This window comes from Hemiscyllium ocellatum, chromosome 12, assembly GCF_020745735.1.
Source record: "Hemiscyllium ocellatum isolate sHemOce1 chromosome 12, sHemOce1.pat.X.cur, whole genome shotgun sequence".
Taxonomy (NCBI): Eukaryota; Metazoa; Chordata; class Chondrichthyes; order Orectolobiformes; family Hemiscylliidae; genus Hemiscyllium; species Hemiscyllium ocellatum.
The window spans coordinates 59825518-59847686 of NC_083412.1; the positions used below are offsets into that span (position 1 = coordinate 59825518).

The following is a 22169-nucleotide window of genomic DNA, read 5'->3' on the forward strand; positions in this document are numbered from 1 at the left end:
AGCTACAGGAATCATCCCTCTGGATTAATAAATTGCACATTGTGAATGTGCAAGGTTAAGAGAGAAAAAACAGGGAATTTCTGACTAATTATCCTAACATCTGTGATGGGGAAATTGTTGGAGTCTATAATCAAGGACTGAGTAACTGAACACCTCGAATTTTAAGATAATCTGGGAGAGCTAGCATAGGTTTATAAACAAATACAGAAATTGCAGGGGAAACTCAGCAGCTCTGGCAGCATCTGAACAGAAAGCAGATTTAATGTTTCAGATCTGGTGACCCTTGCGAAGAAGTAAAGTGGATATTGCCAGACCTGCTGAATTTTGTGAGCAATTTCTATTGTTTCCGACTTCGAGCATCCACAATTCTTTGCTTTTTGTTCAGTGTGGAATTGTGATACGTAGATCATGCCTGATAAAATACATTGTATTTTTTTTGAAGAGGTAATTAAGGTAGTGGCAGGGAAATATCTATGGATGTTTTTGTATGGACTTCCAGGAAGCATTTGATAAAGTCCCAAATAAGAGACTGTTAATTAAGGTAGAAGCCCACAGAATTGAGGGAACGTTTCTGGTTGGGAAATTGGTTAAGTTGCAGGCACCAAAAAGTAGGGATAATGGGTGAATTCAAATTTGCTGAATGTGAACAGTGGTGTTCAACAGGATCTGTTTGGGCCTCAATTATTCGTATTACTTATTGACTACTTGGATGATGAAGAGCATGTGCTTGAAACATCGATTTTCCTGCTCCTTAGAAGTTAGCTGACCGGCTGTGCTTTACCTGCACCATATTCTTCAACATAGAAAGTCATGACACAAAGTTAGGCAGCTTTGCAGACAACGTATATATAAAAATCTTTTTTATAATTTTATGCTAAGACTAGATAATGGGCAAAACTGACCAATGGAGTTTAATGTTAACAAGCATGTGTTTATCCATTTTGGACCCAAACAAAGTTAGATCATGGTACTTTCTAAATGGTATGAAATTTAATACACTCAATGGTTATGCAAAGAGACTTTGGGATTCAGGTGTATAGTTCTTTAAATAGGTCTTCCTACTTTATAATTACTGTTTTAAACAGATATAAGGAAAAACTACTTTAGCCAGAGAGTGGGGAATTTATTGAATTCATTGCTGCAGAAGGCTGCGGAGGCCAGATCATTGAGTATATTTAAGACCAAGATAGATTCTTGATTGTCAAAGGGGTCAAGGGTAACGGTGAGAAAGTGGGAGAATGGAGATGACAAACTTATCAGTCATGATTGAATGGCGGAGCTGATTTGATGGGCTGACTGGCCTAATTTCTGCTCCTATGTCTTATGATCTAAAATGCCGCAAATAGGTGCAGAAAATATTCGAGAAAGCTTTTGGAATGTTGGCCATTATATCTAGAAGACTGAGTATCAGGACACAGAAGTTATGCTGAAGTCTTAAAACCCTGGTCAGACCCCACTTGAAGTACTGTAAGTGTATCTGGGCACCACACCTTAGGGAAAGATATATTGGTCTTGGAGCGAGTATAATATAGGACTACAAAAACAATATCCTGAGCTAAGGGGTTCAGTTACGAGGAGAGATAATACAAAGTAGGCCTGTTTTCTTTAGGACTTAGATCAGTTTACTTTCTAAGATGTTAATGGAAAAGACAGTAGGTAAAGATAAACTATTTCTCACTGGCGATTCTAGAACGGGGGGTGCATAGTCTGAGAATTAGGGCTGGACCATTCAGGAGAGCTGGTCAGAAGCACTTCCATACAAACAGGGTGGTAGTTGTTTGGAAATCTCTTGCAAAATGGCAGTTGATGCTATATCTAAATGCTGAAGTTAGATTGCTTAACAAACATTTTATCTAAGGTATTAAGAGATATGATTCAAAGGCAGGTAAATGGAGTTAGACCAGCCGTGATCCCACTGCATAGCAGAACAGGCTCAAGGAGTTGAATGGCTTATTTCTGTTCTTATGTTCCTTTGTAAAAGTTGAAGCACAAGCGAAATTCACTGGAGTAAATGGCCCTGAATAGGTGATGAATACAAGGTAATTACTTTGTACATTTGTTTCAGAATGATAGAATGCTGGACAATATGGTTACTTTTGTAAAACATCATGGGGGGGGGGTTAGCAGCATATCAATCAAGCATTTTGAGATAACAACATAGGGTAGATGCAAAGTGACAATGTCATTAGACAAGTAATTGAGAAACTGAGCTAATCTGTGGGGACACTGGGTCAAATCACACGATGGCAGCTGGTGGAATTTGAATTGCATTAATGAATCTGGAGTATAGAGCTGGTTTTGGTGATGGTGATAATGATGACCATAATTGATTATCATGATAATCATTCTGATTCACTAGTTTCATTTTTATGGAAGGAAATCTGCCTGCCCTACCTTCTTTAACCTACATGTGACTTTTTATTCGCAGTGTTGTCGTTGACTCTTTTTTTTTAACTGTCCTCTGAAATGACTACACAAACCACTCGGTTCGAGACACGATTAGGGTTAGGAAACGAATGATGGCCTTGCCATTAATACCTATTTCCAAAGAGAAAAATTAAGTTTTTAAAAGAAAATGCTTGTGCCACAAAAATCTGAATAAATCTTGTCTCCTTTAATCCGTGTTTAACATAAACTATCACATTCGCAGTGTGTCTTGTGCTATCAAATTAATTGTGAATATTGAATTTTGAAATTCATGAAACTTGCATTGTGAACTGTCTCAATAATTGTGGTGAAAATCGGACTAGCGTCTTCAGAACAAGTTGTTGATTATGGGTTGTCTTGAAACTGCCTCATTGAGATGGGAGTACATGATAATTTTTTGCTCGAATTATAATTGTAGAGCACCACAGGTGAGGAAAACCTCAAGGAAGAGCTGCATGATTATGATGCCATTGACTTAATATCGCGTAACAGGGATGTGTACTGTACTGGATGATCTCTACTTTTTCTTGTAGCTCGGACCCTTGTGCTGACTTAGCCTTCTGGTCTTTGTTTCCTCTAATCCTTTAAACTTGCAGGTCTCTCTCCCAGTTTATTAAAACTGGATAGACTCATTATTTTGAATTAGAGGAGTACATGGTTTGATTGTGACCTTTGCCTATAGTGATAGGTGCATTAGTCTGGGTGGGTTACTCTTCGGAGGATCGGTGTGGACTTGTTGGGCCAAATGGCCTGTTTCCACACCAGGGAATCTAATTTAATCTAAATAATGTACTATTTTTGCTGTTGTTGTTGGTGTTTTGTGGTCCATTCCACTGATTTTAAAACTGACTTTAAATGTACCTCCAGTCTACTCAGGTGGTATAACTGAAAGCGTTTGATTCATTTGAGAAATGTGACAATTTCTGGCAAAGCTGCCAGTTTGTTGCCCTACCTTATTTGCCTCTTAGAAAGTAATGGTGAGCTATAGTCCAAAGTTCTGAAGTTTTTTTATTCATTTGTGGAATTCAGGAGCTGCTGGTGACATCAACGGTTATTGTCCATCCCCACTTTCCAATCAGGGATGACAATGAACAATGGTCACCTATTAAACTAGCTTTTTATTCCAGAGTTTTATTGAATTTGAATTTCCCTATCTACAAAGCTAGATTCAAACCCATGTCCTGATAACTGGTCCAGTACCATTACCCCGATACCAGTGCCCTTCATGCTGTCAGAAAGAAGTTCTAAAATTTTGATTCATTGAAGGAAAGGCAGTAAATTTCCAAAGGAGAATGGTGAGAAATTCGGAGATTGTGTTCCGATGTATCTGCAGCCCTTGTTCTTTGTAGTAGAGGTTGTAGACTTGGGAGGTGCTGTTGAAGGAGCATTTATGTTTCTGTACTGCATCTTGTACATGGTGCACACTGGTTTTGCTATGTGCTAGTGTTAGCGGGAGTGATTGTTGTTAAAGGGCTGAATTAGCTGATGGTCATACTATCTGCTTTGTCATGAATCCTGTCAAGACTTTTGAGCATTGATTAGAGCTGTACTGATCTATGCAAGTGAACAGTATTCCATATGTCGACTTATGCCTGCTAGTTGGTGAATTGAGGAAATGGGTTATTCATTGCAGAATTCCCAACCTGATTTCTTGTGGTTGTACTTTATAGGCTAGTCCAGTTACGTTTCTAATCAATGATTACCTTCAAGGTAGGGGAAGTCCTGAGATGTTAATGCAGTTGAGCATCATGGGAAGATAGGAACCACTGAAGCTAAGCCTTTATTAAAATGTACATTAGTTTTCTAATGACAAATCATTTGAAGCAAGTGTCTTAAGTTTTTTTTTCTAAGCAACCTTTCAGAGATGTCTAAACACAACCATGAAGGTGAGACTTGAAACTAGGCTTCCTGGCCCAGAGTTGGGGGCTCTATCACTGAACCACAAGAACCTAGCAAATGTCTTCTATCAAAGGAATCCAGATATCCAGCATCTGTTCTCAATCTGGACATAATTTTCTGAGAATCAATTGGGATTTGGCACAAGCCCTCTTCCTGAGGGTTTTCTGCTTCTGATTCCAAAATACCCATTGTTGCCTGCACTGCTCCAATTTCTGTTCATTTGGTCTTCGCAGAAATTCCTGATCTGGTAATTTTCTTAGATCACAAATTTGTGTCCACCTTGTATTGCCCACTGTTGAAATTATTCTGGCAGGAACAAGCCATTAGTTTACTAGGTGACAGAAATAAGAGACAAATATGTAAAAGCATTTCTTGGTAAGGAGAAGGAAGATCTTGGGTGGAGTGAGGTTACCTCAAGAAGAGTGGGATTTTCAATACAGAGTGTTGTAACATCTTGATGTATAGGCAATCAGATGGTTTATAGTGGGCTCCCAGATTTCTTTTCAAAAGGTTCAATGCTGGAAGTGTGCTGTCAAATAAGTACAGTGCTAACTATATTTTCATGCTGATATTTGAATTAGATTTCAGTGTATTTTTCTGTTCGCCAGGTACCTTTTCTTTTAAAAAAAGGTATTGAATATATTTTTGTGTTTTTTATTTTTAGGAAATTCTCAGTTGGGTGCAACCATTGTGGATGCTTTAGATACACTATACATCATGGGTCTTTTTGATGAGTTTCGAGATGGGAAAGAATGGATTGAGAAGAACTTAGATTTCAGCGTGGTAAGTCATAATAGGCTCTCAACAGGCCTGTTCCTATTCTTCAATAGCCATATTCCATCTTCATATGGAGTGGATCATTTTCAGTGGAAGAATTGCTAGACTGGCATATTTACAGTTAAATAGTACATTAATCTCCCACAGTATTTCATGTGGCGGTTAAACAGAGCATCCTATATAATGCTGTCTCATTGCTTGCATTCCTTTATTGTGCGCTGTCTTTGGTGTCCTGTTTACTGCCACCACTGTGTGCAACATGTCCACATTCTAACTCAAAAGATGCAGGCGGTGGAAGGGTAGGAAGACCAAATCCAAAACTGTGGCTTTACTGGCACAATTAGAGGGAGGAGAAAAAGCAATATAATTGAATAATAGAGCCCAACAGTGCAGAAAGAAGCCATTTGGCCCATTGAACATGTACCACCCTCTGAAGAGCATCCCACCCAGACCCAGCCCCCTCCCCAGTTCTCCATAACCCGGCATTTAGCATGGCTAATCCATCTGGTCTGCATGTCCCTCGACTCTACAGGGCAATGAACATGGCCAGTCCTCCTTATCTGCACGTTTTTGGATTGTGGGAGAAAACTGGAGTGCACCATAGGAAACCCATGCAGACAGAGGGTGAATATGTGAACTTCACATGGACAATAACCCAAGGCTCAAATCAAACCTGCATCCCTGGCACTGTGAGGCAGCAGAGCTAACCACTGAGCCACTGTGCTGCCTTTAGGCCACAGTGAAGTCATGAGAAGATTGAAATTCAGATCATGGCTTGGAGCGTGTTGAAATGGAGGCAACAGAGGAAGCTGTGGTACTAAGTGGTTCAGTTGTCATAGACAGAGGGCATTTATAGAAAAAAGTAGAAATTTCAGTTGTTAAAAGCAGTTTTAATGACGTAGGTTGTGTGAATGGGCTGCTAGAAGTCCAAAGTCAAGCTATGGAAACAAAGTTATTGTACCTCCTGTACTTTCATATGCAAGTAAGTATAAAACAAAAACAAACTTTTACATTGGGAGCTTCCAATAACCTGAAGACTTCAAGTTAAATATCAATAGGATCTAGAAAAAAAAACCAAAGTATGGTCTGTAGCAAGCTTTTGACCAAGGACCATATAAACTGACTTTTAACCATAATATATGTTTACAGCAACTGTTAGGGATGCTTGAAAAAAAACTGAACCAATTTGCTGTCCAATGGATTTCAGACACACTTGTAGAATAGCAGGGACTAATAAAGCTGGATCCATATGCCTTCGTGTGCACATTGGCAGAATGGTTAGAGTTCTTAATAAGCATTAATAGAGCACAGTCTAACTCTTTATTCCTCTCCATGTGCTTTGTAGAATGCAGAGGTCTCAGTCTTTGAAGTGAATATCAGGTTTATCGGAGGCTTGCTGGCTGCCTATTATCTTTCAGGAGAAGAGGTATGATAAAGCTGTTCTTTTCCCTCAAAATTAGCAAATTTCTTTCACCCCTTTGGGCATGTTGCAGCTCTCACTGTTCAGTTTTCAAGGCAAGCAGAGTGATACGATAATGGAAAATATATCACAATATTCTTTAACATTTTCAGTACAGACTCCATTTCAAATCAAAATATTAGAATTGGCTTTTGAAATATTGACAAACCTGCTTATGTTTCTAGTATTTTCTGGGATGTTTAAGTTTGAATTTTAAGTGTTTTGAACTTTGTTCCCAAAATGCTTCCTAGCAAAGTTGTTGTATCAGTACATTTTATTGTCATCAAAAACCTGTCTCATTTGCTGATATCTTTTAGGGAAGGAAATATTGCGTCTTTACCTGGTCAAGCCTACGTGTATCTCCAGACCCACAGTGATGTGATTGACTCTGGGCAATTGGGAATGATCAAAAAATGCTGGCCTAGCCAGTAATGCCCACATCCCATGAATTAAAAACTAAACTTTAATGTCATGTCTTCCCAAATTTTGGCTGCCACACGTCTTCCCAGTTCCCATATTGACTGATATTGTGAATAGTTTCCACTTCTCATGTAATGTCCAACTCTGTTCTTGACTTTGTTTTTGCCAACTACAGACTTCTTCAGATGAAAGATCATCAACTTGAAACATTTTTCTCTCCGTAACTACTGCCTGACATGCTCATTATTTCTAGCATTGGCTTATTTAATTTCATTTCTAATTGTTTAATCCTATTCCCATGAAATTGGAACATGATTTTTATACTTCAGTTCTCTGACTCTGTGCCTCCTTGTCATATTCACATATCAAACTGATGTAACAAATTTTAGTCTGTGAATAGAGTTTCTAGCTTAACTACAAACCAATGGTACCCTCATGTTAAACTTGAAAATGAGTGACATACAGCGTAGAACAATACATTACAAGCCCTTTGCCCTACGATGTTGTGATGAGCCTAAGATCAACCTAATCAATGCATCCTTCAATTTACTACCATCCATGTTCTTGTCCAGCAGAGGCTTAAATGTCCCTGACTCTACTACCACCTCCGGCAGTGCATTCTATACACCAACCACTCTGTGTAAAGAACCTATCTCTGACTTCTCCCCAACACCTTCCTCCATTCAGCTTAAAATTATGATCCTTTGTGATGGTCATTTCTGCCCTGGGGAAAAGTCTCTGGGTGTCTACTCAATCAGTTGGTACTACTTACATGGAGAGTGAGGATGCAAAGATCATTGCCAGAGGAGCAGCAGTCTCATTCCTTGCTTCCGAAGTAGCCTTGGATATATCTGGTCTGGCCCTGGGGCCTTATATATCATGATGCTTCTCAGAGTTTCCAGCACATCACTCCCTTAACATCAATCTGTTCAAGCCTCTTAACCTGGTGTTCCCACTATCAATGAGGTCCCTCCGTCTTCTGAATACTGAAGCAAGAAACTTATTTAGGGCCTCCCATACTTTTACAGACTCTAGGCACAGGTTCCCTCCATTATCCCTGATTGGCCCTACCCTTTCTTTAATCTTTCTCTTATTCGCCATGTCTGTCTAGGACACCTTTGGGTTTTCCCTAATCCTTCCTGCCAAGGCGTTTCTGTACCCCCTCCTACCTCTCCTTGGTCCATTTTCGAGATGACACTATGCCATAATCTGTGAACTGCCTTGTTAGAACTGAGGTATCTTTGTCACTTTTATCTGGAAGCATTTCTGTAACTGTGTCAGACTCTACACTGTTTTGCTACAAGACCGTTCACATTTGTTGTTGATCTGAAGATTGAAGTGAAATCCCTGCTAATGTATCACATTTCCAATTTTTGCAGGTCTAGCTGAAGTCTTTTTCAATTTTGGGGGATTTCCATGCAGACCCTTCAGAATAGTTAGTCAAACTGATACATCCAAAATCAAATACTATTTTTCACTATTTTTGACCACCAAAGGCACTAGTCACAAATTTTGTAAATAGCTTCATATTTTTATAGTAAAGCGAGTGTTTAATTTTTGATCTCACTGAAGAGCCTTCATCTGTCCATGAACAATTCCCCATATGCTTATCTGCATACGTATTTATATGTATGTATTTTATTAATAGGCTTAAATAGAAACTTAAGATAGAGTCACCAATGAAATTTGAAAGGTCAGATTGACTTTGCAGAAAATAATAGGAATTCAATTTAAATCTTACAAGAATCCATTCTGTAATCTCTACTAGCTTTACCAGCTAGTGGCAACAGTCTTAAATTGTGTAGTTGAAACATCAAGTTGATTTTCGCGCATCACATTAACCGAGAGGAATAAAATAAGCATTCTGTTAAATACTTGAAAATTTGCCTGATTGCACAAAGGATATAAATGTAATGAGAGCTCCAAATTGGATTCAATATGACGTGCTCTGTTTGGAAATGCTCGATGCTGGTATGGATTTAATTGAAGAATAATTGCATTATGACAATGCTACCTAAATATGTAGTAAGTAAACTATGATTAATAAACTGTCTTTTATTCAGGATACAGAAGTGGCACATTTCATTTTGGGCAGAATTCCCTTTGCCATTTTGCACAACACAAGAAATTAGTATCTTTGTAATTCCTTTATTATGCTAATGCAATTTAAACCAAGATTCCATTATACTTTCACATCCTCTTCACTTCAAAGAACTGTTTCTTTAATTGTTCACTCCTGTAATAATGTAAATACAAAAAAGGCACATTGTTCCACTGTGTCTCGTGAGACTATATTTATTCTGTACACAACTTTCCTTTCATTCTTTGCTTAATATTCAGTTAAGAGTAAGTACTTTTCTTGGAGACCTTCGAACAACATTCTTGAATTTACTGTTTAAAAACTCTTGAAACTAGATTTGCTGACTATTAAGAATGTTATTTGCATATGATTTTCCCTTTTAGTTAACTAATGTTAACAATGAACTCAGTAAGCAGCTTCTCTTTAGTTGTGCATTCGTTTGTAGTAGTACTTCAGTCTTTCTTAAATTCTAATCAAAATTAAAACAAAGAATTTTCTTTCTGCTTTTCCAAAAGGGGATTGAAAGAGCTAGAAATCAAAATAGGGTGTGGGTGTCTCTGATGCAAATCTCAGGTGAGTACTGCTGAAGTCTCAGTTGGAAGGGATTCAGCAGTGCCAAAGCTTGCCATTTAAACAATAATATTGCAGATTTTTAAAAGAAAATATATTTCATTGGCTTAAAGATTTCTTAACGCATATGATAGAAATCATGTTTGAGAGCAGCCCCTTCCTTCAATATAATTTGGACTATAGTAATGGTCTAAAATACGATGTACTGGTTTCTTCTTAATTTTTTTTTGGCTGTCATGGCAGCCGATCCATCATGGCTCATGTAGTTTCTCACATTATCTTCTCACCTCATTCATTTTGCAACCTGCCCCCTTGGGTAGTCATGCAACAGGAGAGGCAAAATTCCTGTTGCTGCTGAGACCAGCTGGCATACTAGACACTGATGCAATATTTAAATCTGTGCTGCACACAGTTTCAGATTCTGCAAGCCAGGAATTATTTCACATACTTTCCCCTTAGGAAGTCAAAGTGTCTCAGAAGAAAAAGCTGGCACCACAATTTCCGAATAGGACCTGGAGGTTCTGATAGACCGCCCGAGGAGGTGAAGGCACCAAACATAGTCAGTCTAGGTAACTGCTGTCTCCAGGGTCTGATAGAATGTACATTAGCACAGAAAATAATGTCATTGGTCATTGTCAATTCACTAAGGGCCATCTGTCTGCTACTTCCTATTTTCTCTTACTCTGCCATTGTGTACAATCCTTCACAATGCTCATGGATGACCAACTTCACTACTGCATGTAGAATCTGAATTCAAAATTCTCCACTCCTCATCCCCTGTCATTATTAATCTTTCATATTCTTTTGTTAAAAAGCTGTACAATGCACAGAGGCTAGTTGCCTCCAGTAAGGACAAAGTGAATTCGCACTTAAGAAATGAAGAGCCATAAGAGGCAATGTGTCCCTGTGCACAATCTCACAGGAGAGATGTCATGCAATGATATCTCTGTTCCAAAGAGAAGTTATGAAGGGCCAAAATTGATTCTGAATTGACCTGCCATGATTATGTTGTGATGTTGAGGATTTGCTGATGCTGACTTTGGCGGACAAAGAGTGAAGGAGAACTCTGTCATGGAGCATTCAAGTACTTTTTATAGAAGAGCCATTAAAATGGAGGTCTGGAGAAGCAAGCAGCAAGTTCTATTCGACCAGGTGACTACTGTAACTTTCAAGTCTGAGAGTGTTGCCTTCTAGTTTCTCAGCGGAGGAGGGAATAATTGTAAGCTGCACTTAAATTTGATTGAGGTCTCTGAAACCATCAGAGTAAAATCTGCAATTATTTTGTATCAATAATTAGGTTTTTTTCATTTCTCTTGTATTTTCCCACCATTCTCACCATTGTCCACACCACACAAGGCATGGGGACATTACAAGAAAAATAACTTGCTTAGCATCAAACTGCTGTAATTAATGTCCAGATAAAGGATGTCAAGAGCGTACCAAAGCAGATTTTCAGAATGTGTTCGGTCTCTGATTGTTTGGAAACTGGAAGATCTGGGCTAATATGTTTATTTTCCTTTATTTTGAAGAACTTGGGTAGGGAGATCATCAGCATGTGTCCCCTCCTCCACCAATCCCCTTTCTCTCTGACACTGTCACAGATTATCTCTGAAGGTGAGGATTTGAAGAAATCCTCAGCAAATCTGGCAATATTGTCAGCACAATGTACTAGAAAACTCAAAATGCATGCTGCATTTTGCTTTGCTGATTGAGTCAGTTATACTAATCTCAAGTGGCTGTACTTGAAATTTACATTTGGGATAAAGCTAATGATGTGCTTTGGACTTCTTTTTCAAATAATTGAGAAAGGACTCATCTCGTCTATCCGACAGAGAGAAGAAGAAGGAGAATAATGGTAATCGATTTATTCGTTACAAGGCCAAAGGTTAAATGCATAACCATGTTTAGTTGAGTGTTTCCAGACTGCCAATGGCTTCAAAAGTATTTGATCCCACAGTGTTTCATTTTTATCAGAATTCCATTGATAGGTAGTTAGCACACCGGAGATGGCTTGACATTTGTAGTTAACATCTCCTACTTATAGAAAACTTGCATTATAATAGACTAACCTTGTTTCCTGACCAAATGTTCAAGAAAGTGAAGACATGGCAGTATGTTAATCTACCAGGAGCTGATCTTTTTAAAAAATGCTTACACTATGTCCATTATGTAGGCTCTTTTCACTAAAGGGCCAATTAACCCAAGCAGTTTCGGTCGTTTGTTGTCTAAGCAAGAGTCATATGCAAGCAGTTGTGCAGTTACGAGAAAAGAGTAGCTTGAGGACCCTCTTGTGGTCCAGTCCCTCATGTTCAAGTTCCACCTGCTTCTGAGGTCATAGAATCATACAGCACGGAAACAGACCCTTCGGTCCAACTCATCCATGCCAACAACATATCCCAACCTAATCTAGTCCCGTTTGCCAGCACATTGCCCATATCTCTCTCAACCCTTCCTATTCATATGTCCATTCAGATGCCTTTTTCAATGTTGTAATTGTACCAGTCTCTTCCACTTCCTCTGGCAGCTTGTTCCATACATGCACCAGTCTTTATGTGAAAAAGTTGCGCCTTATGTCCCTTTTTTCCCCCCTCACCCTGAACCTATGCCATGTAGATCTGGGACCCCCACCCACCCACTCAGCTTGGTAAAAAGACCTTGTCTGTTTGCCCTATCCAAGTCTCTCATGATTTTATAAACCTGTGTAAGGTCACCCCTCAGTCTCTGACTCTCCAGGGAGAACAACCCCAGCCTCTCCCTATAGTTCAAACCCTCCGACCTTGGCAACATTCTTGTAAATCTTTTTTGAACCTTTCAAGTTTCACGACATCATTCTAATAGGGAGACCAGAATTGCACACAGTATTCCATTAGTGATCTAATCAATGTCCAGTACCGCTGCAACGTGACCTCCCAATGCCTATGTTCAGCGCACTAACCAGTAAAACAAAACATGCCAAAAGCCATCTTCATTATCCTATCCATCTGCGACTCCACTTTCAAGGAACTATGGACCTGCACTCTAAGATCTTTTGTTCAACAATGCTCCTCAGAACCTTATCATTAAGTGTGCAATCCAGTCCTTCCAAAATGCAGCATCTCATGTAAAGCATCTCTGAACAGGTTGATTAGAAAAGTAGGTTAATACAAAAAGAATTGTAGGAACTTCTGCCTTTAACCTTCATGCCTTCAAAAAAAATTCATTTTCTGTCGACAGCAGTAGCTGTCTTTACTCTTTCCACCTCCTGAAGTTTTAATTTATCTAGCTTATAATGCACGTGGGGCACCTCCTGTTTGACATTGGTGTACAGAAATAGTTCCCAAGAGATTTTGAAAACATGAAGTGAATTCTTGCTTTCAATGCATAAGACTTAAATTCCATAAAAGAAGGTCACTATCTTCAGAAATTGTCAACATTTTTTTGGATTGCTCCATTTATTTTTAAAGTGTTGCTTTATTTCCTTATGCATAAATATGAATCAAACTTTTTAAAAATATTTTTGTTCTTTTTCAGGTCTTCAAACAGAAAGCTGCACAACTTGCTGAAAAACTGCTGCCTTCCTTTAATACACCCACAGGCATCCCATGGGCTATGGTGAACCTGAAGAGGTGAGTTAGCTTATCTATTGTGGCATTTAACATTTGAGTAAGGAAAGAATGGGGCTCAGTTATACTTCCACTTATGCACTGCCATCTGATCTTACCATGTTCAATTAGGAGGAATGAAAGATTAGACCTTTTAAGATATGTTTTGTGGTTCATCATGGCAATATTATCATCATGGTGCTGGGTGAATGCACGATGTAAGGATTTAGAATCCTTGTATTATTGAATGCTGCATTATCTTTTATTCTGTAAGAATAAATAAGCTCAATAGGTTTCTCCTAAAATTGACATTCACTTCCATTACTCAATTTTGGTGTGAAGTGTTTATGCATGAATGGACGTGCTTATCAATGTCCCCTGCATGTGTTCTGAACTGGAATATGCTTCGAAAACGCTGAAAAGTTAGAAAATTTGACAGTTATACTTCTGACAGATTTGAACTGCTTGATGTCCACAGTGACTGCAGTCAAAGATTACAAATATCAGGTTGTATATTTTCAAATATTCTGAGAATGATATTGTTCATAACACTGTCTTATGGAATGGACCTGAATTACATTATGCAATTGTTACAATCAATATTTGGATTTACCACTCTGGCATGTTCACCATCAAACTACATTTATTTTACAAAGATTAAAATATTCTTTCTTGGAGATATTCCTCGAAAATAGTATAAAAGCAAGAAAGATACCCTGGATGCTAAAGATCTAAAAGAAAGCAAAAAGTGCTGTAAAAATTCAGATCTGACCACACCATCTAGGGAGAGAATGTTATCATTTCCAGTCCAATAGGACTCTTCTTCAGAACTGAAAGAAGCTGGAAAGTGGTCGTGCTTTTGCTGTTGACAAAGTGGGAAGAGAAGTGAGTGAGACAGATGGTGAAGGTGTCCAGAGCAAAAATCAAAGTGAGTGCTGATGGTGGTAAAGGTGAAATAAACTTGTAAAATCAAGGTGTGAAAAGGAGAAACTAGCTCCACTGTGCTAGGTGCAAGGTCAACAAGGCCTGAACCTGCTACATTGTTCCAATGAAGCTCAATGCAAGCTGGAGGAATTGCACCTCATTTGCCACTTTGGTAGTTTACAGCCTGTAGGATTTAATATTGAGTTCCACAACTTCAGACAGATGCACACATATAGGCACCCTCACAGCCCAACCCATCCTTCCCCAGCCGTGTCTTACTCGCATCATCTTCAATGCGGGGAGAAAGTGAGAACTGCAGGTGCTGGAGATCAGAGTCAAAAAGTGTGGTGCTGAAAAATCATACCCGGTGAGGCAGCATCCGAGGAGCAGGAGAATCAGCGTTTTGAGCATACGCTGTTCCTGATGAAGAGCTTATGCTCAGAACATCAACTCTCCAGCCCATCGGATGCTGCCTGACCAGCAATGTTTTTCCAGCACCAAGCTTTTTGATTCAACAATGCAGAATGGGCTTATATTAGAAATTCTGAGCATTTCTTCACCAAATTCATTCTATATTAAGATTTCCTAATTGATTATGGGAATGTTTTAAATTTAAAAATTAGAAAATTATTTTACACGTGCAGTATTTTAAATGGATTAAATTAATTTCAGCAACTTAGAGGGTTCCCTTATTTACTATGGTGCAAAAGTTTCAAAGCTTTTGACAAATTCTCAAATAGTAAATCATCAAGGAATTCATTTTCAGTCATAATCCAATGATAATTGATTTAACTTCAGTGGCATTCGAGGAGAAAATATATTATAAGAGATTTTGTACAGTGTATTGCTGTGAAGTTTCTCAGCATGTTCAGTTGTACAGCAGACGCTGACTTTCAATCAATTCCACTGGTTTGTGTCAAAAACATATACAACCTTGCAATCTTACTTCAGCAAGGCATTTGATAAGGTTCCCCATGGTAGGCTCATTCATAAAGTCAGGAGGTATGGGATACAGGGAGATTTAGCTATCTGGATTCAGAATTTGTTGGCTGACAGAAGGCGGAGAGTGATTGTAGATGGAAAGTATTCTGCCTGGTGGTGAGTGGTGTCCCACAGTGCTCTGTTCTTGGGCCTCTGCTCTTTGCAGTTTTTACAAATGAATTGGATGAGGAGATTGAGGTGGGGGGGGGGGGTTAGTAAATTTGCCAATGACGCAAAGGTTGGAGTGCCATTGATAGTATAGAGGGCTATTGCAGGCTGCAGCGTGACATAGGCAGGATGCAGAGCTGGGCTGAGAAATGGCAGATGGAACTCAACCTGGATAAATGCGAAGTGATGCATTTTGGAAGGTCGAACTTTAATGTTGAATATAGGATTAAAGACTGGACTCTTGGCGGTGTGGAGGAACAGAGGAATCTTGGTGTTCAAGTGCATAGATCCTTCAAAGTTGCCACCTGAGTGGATAAGGTTGTTAAGAAAGCATATGGTGATTTGGCTTTCATTAGCGGGGGGATGGAGTTTAAGAGCTGCGAGGTTTTGCTGCAGCTCTACAAGAGCCTGGTGAGACTACACTTGGAATATTGTGTCCAATTCTGGTTGCCTATTACAGGATGCAAAGAAGGTCTACCAGGATGCTGCCTGGACTGGAGGGCTTGTCTTACAAAGAGAGGTTGATTAAGCTTGGACTTTTCTCTCTGGAGAGGAGGAGGAAGAGAGGTGACCTGATCGAGGTATACAAAGTAATGAGAGGCATGGATAGAGTCAGTAGCTAGAGACTTTTCCCCAGGGCAGGATTGACTGGCATGAGGGGTCATCATTTTAAGATATTAGGAGGAACAAATAGAGGAGACGTCAGAGGTAGGTTCTTTAGGCAGAGAGTTGGCAATGCATTCCATGCATTCACAGCGGTGGTGATGGTGGTGGAAGCAGAGTCATTAGGGGCATTTAAGCGACTGCTGGACATGCACATGGATAGCAGTGAATTGAGAAGTGCGTAGTTAGGTTACTTTATTTTAGATTCAGAATAATACTCGGCACAACTTCGTGGGCTGAAGGGCCTGTTCTATGCGCATGTCCACACCAGCAAAACATAAATGCAGGCTACAACCTATATTTGAATTCTTGATGCACGAGCATTTTCCTTTTTTTTTTGTCATCAAATTGCAATGTAACTTGGCTGATATACAGTTGTTTATTAATATTTATGTTATGTTGGTGTGGGTATGCGTGTGATGCACTGTTGTATATGTTCTTGACATAATCTAGTGGAACTGATTGAAAGTTAACATATGCTGAGAGACTTCACAGCAATACACTGGTGCAAAATCTTTCATAATTTATTTTCTCTATCTTCTCTATCTTTCTCTATATCAATTACAACTGGATTACAACCGTAAATGAGGTGTTGTTCCTAAAGTAGTCTTTCTAAAGTAGTCACTGACTGCTTTTTCAACTTGCACATCAAGATGTTTCGTAACTTGCTTGACAAGATAAGGCATTATATAACATACTAGGAAATGGATTCTAATATCCAGCACTTAACTTTAATGTTAAATTAATACATGATGTCAAAATTTCAAGTTTGCCTCAAATTGAAAGCATGATAGAAGTGATCAGATTTGTTGTTAAGTAAACCGGTAATAAAGATTCAATCCGTGAATTTGAGGAGGTAATAAATGGATTGTTTAGGCCATTTTGTGGAAACATGTAGTGAAGGGATAAAGTAGCAAATAAATGAAATAGAGTCCTCTGCCAAATGGGTAGAATTTTATAGTTATGGTTACCAGTTTATGGTAAGGAGATCATTTGGCATTTTTATTATTAAATTCTTGAATGCTTTAAGTCTTTTAATAGTATTCTATATTTTTTGCAGCCATTGAGAATATTCAGAAAGACTTGCTTTATTTTAAAGCTATATTCAGAAAGTAGCTGACATAACTATCTGAAAATAGATACAAATTATTTTTGGCACTTACTGGTCTTGAATTTAAAAACTTGTTTGCAACCATTTTCCATTGCTGTTTTTGTGAATTAGTCCCACGTGGAATAAGTAAATGATGTTTTAAAAACCTTTTATCATTTGTAAATTGCTGTCCTCCATGTAGCTTTTGACGTCTGCTCTGCATTTAATAATTGGTCTAATTGGGCAGTATCAAGTGGAATATTTGCTGTAACTTGGTTCTACTTTTGATCAATTTGTTTGGAATGAAAGTCTTATTGCTTAATTATATTGCTGTTGAGTGTACAGGTTTGAAAACAGAAGGATGTGAAAATACAAAGGAAGCCTCTAGGTGTTTATTGAAGAGAGGCTTGTATAAGATATTGGCTTGGAGGCTTGAATCGTTAGTATGTAATAACTTACAGGAAGAAAATTACCTTCTGCAGAAACTTTTTTGTCTTGCACTTATCATAATAGGTGAAAAAAATGTCTTAATTCAAATGGAAGCACAATTTATAACTGCATAAGGAAAAGGTGGTGATTGGTTGGAAAGTAGACTCTGGTTGCAATGTTGTGGTAGAAGATGCATTAGGAAACTATTGTCCCTCATGTTTTTTGTTTAATGCAAAAAAAATGCAATGGATGTATTTTTCCTGCAAGAAACCGGTTCCTGTATATGAATAGATGAAGCTTGCAGGTGGCATAAGTGAGCCACATGATGAACCTGACTGGCAATTTTTAAATCGTCTAAAGCTGTTCATGCAATGTTTAGGGCACACGGGTTATTCATTTGTTATTTATTTAGTGTGATTCCACAATTGATAGCACTGACGGCATTTTAGCAGTTTTATAAAATTAGGAAGGACCTTGATGGGCAGAATAGGTTAAGATAATTCTGGTTGAGGCTTTAATGATGAAGGCTAATTGACTTAATACAGAGTAAGAGGATGAGTAAATAGTTTAGTTCAAAGTTGTGAAACAATGGAATGCCTTGCTGTAGGCACCTGTTGAGGCAGACGTAATTGCATTATTTTTAAATGGTGCTTGATTAACTGCTTGAAGCTGAGAAAAATCCAGAACTGGGGCGTATCAGCGATAGGGATTTGCTTTCAAAAGACAGTACATTCAGTGTGACAAAAAGCTTCCTTTTATGTAGCAAACTGCTATTTCAATGAATTCTGAAAGGTTTCGACTGAGAAAAATTGCTATGCTAAACATATCAAACAGACTTGATTTGGGAAAAGATTTTAACTGAATATACATAATAAATATCTTGGCGACAAGAGGATTTTGCATATTGTTAGTGTGTGAGATTTATATATAAAAAAGGAAATTGCCACACCATATTATGAAGCTACCCAGCATCTTGTCTGTTTGTGTAAATGTGAGTTTCTAGTTTAAATAGTCACCTGTTGTGCTGTCATGGTCTTGCAGAGCAGTGAGGGCTTACCTGTACTTCGTGGACTGTTACATGGAGTCAAGTATTTTGTTGCAGTTTCCTGGCTTTTGGATATTATGCTCGGAAGTGTTTCAGAATAATTGGTAATTGAGTACAAAATGTAACTTAATTTGCAGTCAATGAAGCATCTTTGACTGTTTTTAGTCTTTGTGATCTTGTTTGCTGCCTTGCTGCTTATTATATTTAAGGACAATGGTGGCGGGAGAGGAGGTGCCATTTGTAACTGAACCTGACTCTCTCTTTCCAGTGGGATAGGCCGTAATTATGTGTGGGCCTCGCAACGAGCGAGCATTCTTGCAGAGTTTGGCACTCTTCATTTGGAGTTCCTCCACATTTCCTGTTTATTGGGGAATCCTGTTTATGAGGAGAAGGTAAAATCTGTGGTTACATGTTTGGGGAACAGATATGCCCAGTATTGATGTGCGATACTAAATTGCATTGCATGATTCTGAGAGTGGTCATGTTAACAGTTTTCTGCTGTTATTGGTCTTTGTTTTTGTTTCTTTTCTAACCCATTTCAGAGATGTTTTCCCAAATAAGCTGCTGCTTTTAGCCAGAAGTAATTTTTCAAGTAGCCAAGAAAATACATTTTCTTATAAATCGTTAGCATAGCCAGTTTATTGTGGACTTAGTGTTTGTTGGATTGGCATAAGGTTTTAGACTTTCAGAATGGTGTTTTACATAAGTTTATTTTCAGGAATACGTAGCAATGTTCATTATTCAGATTAATTACTTTATGGATAAAATCCATAAACTTGTTAAACTTCAGTTTGAGAATTATTACTGGACAAAACATACATCACTGAGTGTTTATTAATGTTTTTGCATTGATTTTCAGTGCAAAGTGTGTCACCATGGCTCAGTTAGTGTTGCACTTCCTTTTGGATTTGGGCTTTGAGCTAATAACCTGAAATACCATAGTGCTGCATTGTTGAAATTTATCGTCTGTGATTGAGATGAAAAATGGAAGCTTTGTCTGTCTTTTCTGGTTAAAGTCAAAGTGTGACTTGAATTCTTAAAAGGGAATGTCTGTTGGCTTCCTGAGTGACATTGCTCTTTCAGCCATTACATAGCTTTAGAATAAAAACGCAAATCAACTGTTTGAGATCTCACTGTGCAAAAAGTGCCTAGCATGCTTGCTTGAGGTCACTGCATTTGAACGCATTTGAAGTGTTCTTGAGATGTTTGAGAGAGAAACTGGTGCTAAGAGTTCCCTTTTTATTCCTCCAACATTTCATTGCCACATTCATGGAATCCTCTTCTGATGTGCAAGATCTTTCCAGCCTTCATTAATCATATTAATGAGTATTCATTTATCTGTATGAGCATCATTCTAATTTCATGATAATGGACACGGAGTTCCCCTCCTCGCTATATATTCTGACTTGGAATGATATTGCCATTCCATCATTGTCACGAGTCAAAGTCCTGGACCTCCCTTTACAACAACAGTTCAGAAAGGACAAAAATGGATGAGCAAACATCGCCTTGCTCACAATGAATACATCCTGTGGACGAACATTTTTTCGTACACAGGATGTATTAAAAAAAATTAATGCGGTATCATCCAAATCTGGTTTTTGATCAATCCTAACTTTACTTGGATATAGCAGCAGTTTACTAAATTTAGTCAGTTATGTTAAGTGCTACTATTAAAAACCATTGGATCACATAATGCCTTTCAAATGTTAACAAATGTTATCGTAACGGTGTTTATTTGTAGGCCTAGAGGCTGAAGGTTTTGTGTACATATTTCTTTCATGCACATGTTACTGCTTGGCATTATATATAAATAGATGCCATTGTTTGTGTCACAGATTGCCCCTCTCAATTAGTAATGTAGAAAGAGTGTTCAATGGCTAAACCTTAATCTGGAAATATTTCAGTTAATTGTGAAGGTTTTATGTGTTTTTGTGAAATGCCTTTAGCGTAGGTAATGTACAGAATGAAAATAGATTTACCTGCCAGTTGATATGTCTTCATTCTTGGAACAGCTTTGCTTTACACTACTTGCAGTAATACAGTTTTTAGGGAGTGAGTCCTAAGTGAAGTTTAAATTCTCTTTTTTATATATAAAATGGGACAGTAGATCCAGAAGTTAATGGTGTTGGAATGCCAGACTTAATGCCATCTCAGCATTTTCTTATTATTGTTGAGCATCGTGTTTCATCGGAATTTATCAAGCCACATTGTATTCATATAGTGTTTGAAGAATATCAGAATTAGTGCTGGGTAGGTAATCTGTCTTAATAAAGTCTCAAATGTCAGCCTCTAATCAAATCGATCAGTTTCCCACATTGAGGTTTGCATAGATCCCAACCTTAGTTTATAGTTTATTCATTATTAGCTCTTCAGCCTGGAACTGCAGAATCCAGCAGCACCAGTTATCCGGAACCTTTTTATGTGGCCCCACAATACTCTGACTCATCACTTGTGGCATTTCATTAAATGTCTGACAAGTGTTACCTAGTGACTGTATCCAGCATGTGGGGAAAACCAAGATGCCATGTGGCTGAGCTGGAGAGATGATCAGTAGCTTCAAACTTTGCTGTTTCTTCCCTTGTCTGTCTACTGTACAAATTTCTTTCTTTGGCTAGAGATTGAATTGTACTATTGGCAGTTAGACCAAATGTGAGGGGGAGGTTCAATTAATGTGTTTGAGAGAGTGGATAAGGGCTAGTTCTTTGTGTGTGCTGGGGGCTCCTTTAATTTGTGTAGGAAAGGAGAGGGTGGTAATGCATGGTAAGTGGTTCATTATTGGTCTGTCTGGGAAGAATGTAGAGGGGTTGATAATTGTGTCTAGGGGAGAGGACCTACAGTGACAGAGACAGATTAATTTCGTGTGCGAGTATATGTTAAACAGGGTTGCGCTGAAAAATAGTTTGGGGAGCACTGGTGTACAGAGGAACCTTGATTATCCGAAGGACACGAGCGGGGACTATTTCGTTCGGTTAATCAAATGCTGGATAGCATCGTTTAGCTGAGCATCGGGACCTTGTGACCTTGCCAGATAATCCGATATTTGGATAATCGAATGCTGCATAATCGAGGTTTCTCTGTATTAGGGCACAAATTAAGTCAGAATAAAAACCAAAAGAACTGTGGATACTAGAAATCAGAAACAAAAACACAAGTTGCTGGAAAAGCCAAGGTCTACTGGCATTTGTGGAGAAAAATCAGTTAACTTTCCGGTCTGGTTCTGTGGAAGAGTGACTGGACCCAAAATGTTTAAAAAAAAAGTCAGGACTTAAGATAACTGCAAGTGTCTTTACATTTATGTTTCCATGACATGCAAACATGAAGGGACATATAAAAAGGAGAGTAGAAATTAACTGTTGATGATGCTCAATTTTATTCTGAATACCTGCATATTCCTGTATGCATCATCCTGTATTTTTAAATGAATGAATTTAACTCTGCCCACTTTGTGTCTTAACATTAATATTGGAATGTTTTAATGTCTTTGGTACCAATTCACAAATGTGTTTAAGTATATGCTAAAATTATAAACTGGAAAATTTTGAAATCCAGAAACTCCTTGTCTGTAAGCATTTTGGAAGCAAACTAAACCAAAACAAAAGCTGGTTTCAAGGCTTGAGTCAGTGATTCATACAGTTTTAGTCTATATTGGTTGA

At 38.3% G+C, this 22169-nt stretch overlaps 1 protein-coding gene across 1 annotated transcript in view; it reads left to right on the forward strand.

Annotated features, from left to right (window-relative positions):
- Nucleotides 1–22169, forward strand: part of man1a2 (mannosidase, alpha, class 1A, member 2) — a 125599-nt gene that overhangs the window by 45566 nt on the left and 57864 nt on the right. Inside the window, exons 4-6 of the mRNA XM_060833597.1 lie at nucleotides 4991–5109; nucleotides 6449–6529; nucleotides 13143–13237. Of these exons, the coding sequence (XP_060689580.1) occupies nucleotides 4991–5109; nucleotides 6449–6529; nucleotides 13143–13237 (295 nt within the window). The remainder of the gene's footprint in view (nucleotides 1–4990; nucleotides 5110–6448; nucleotides 6530–13142; nucleotides 13238–22169) is intronic.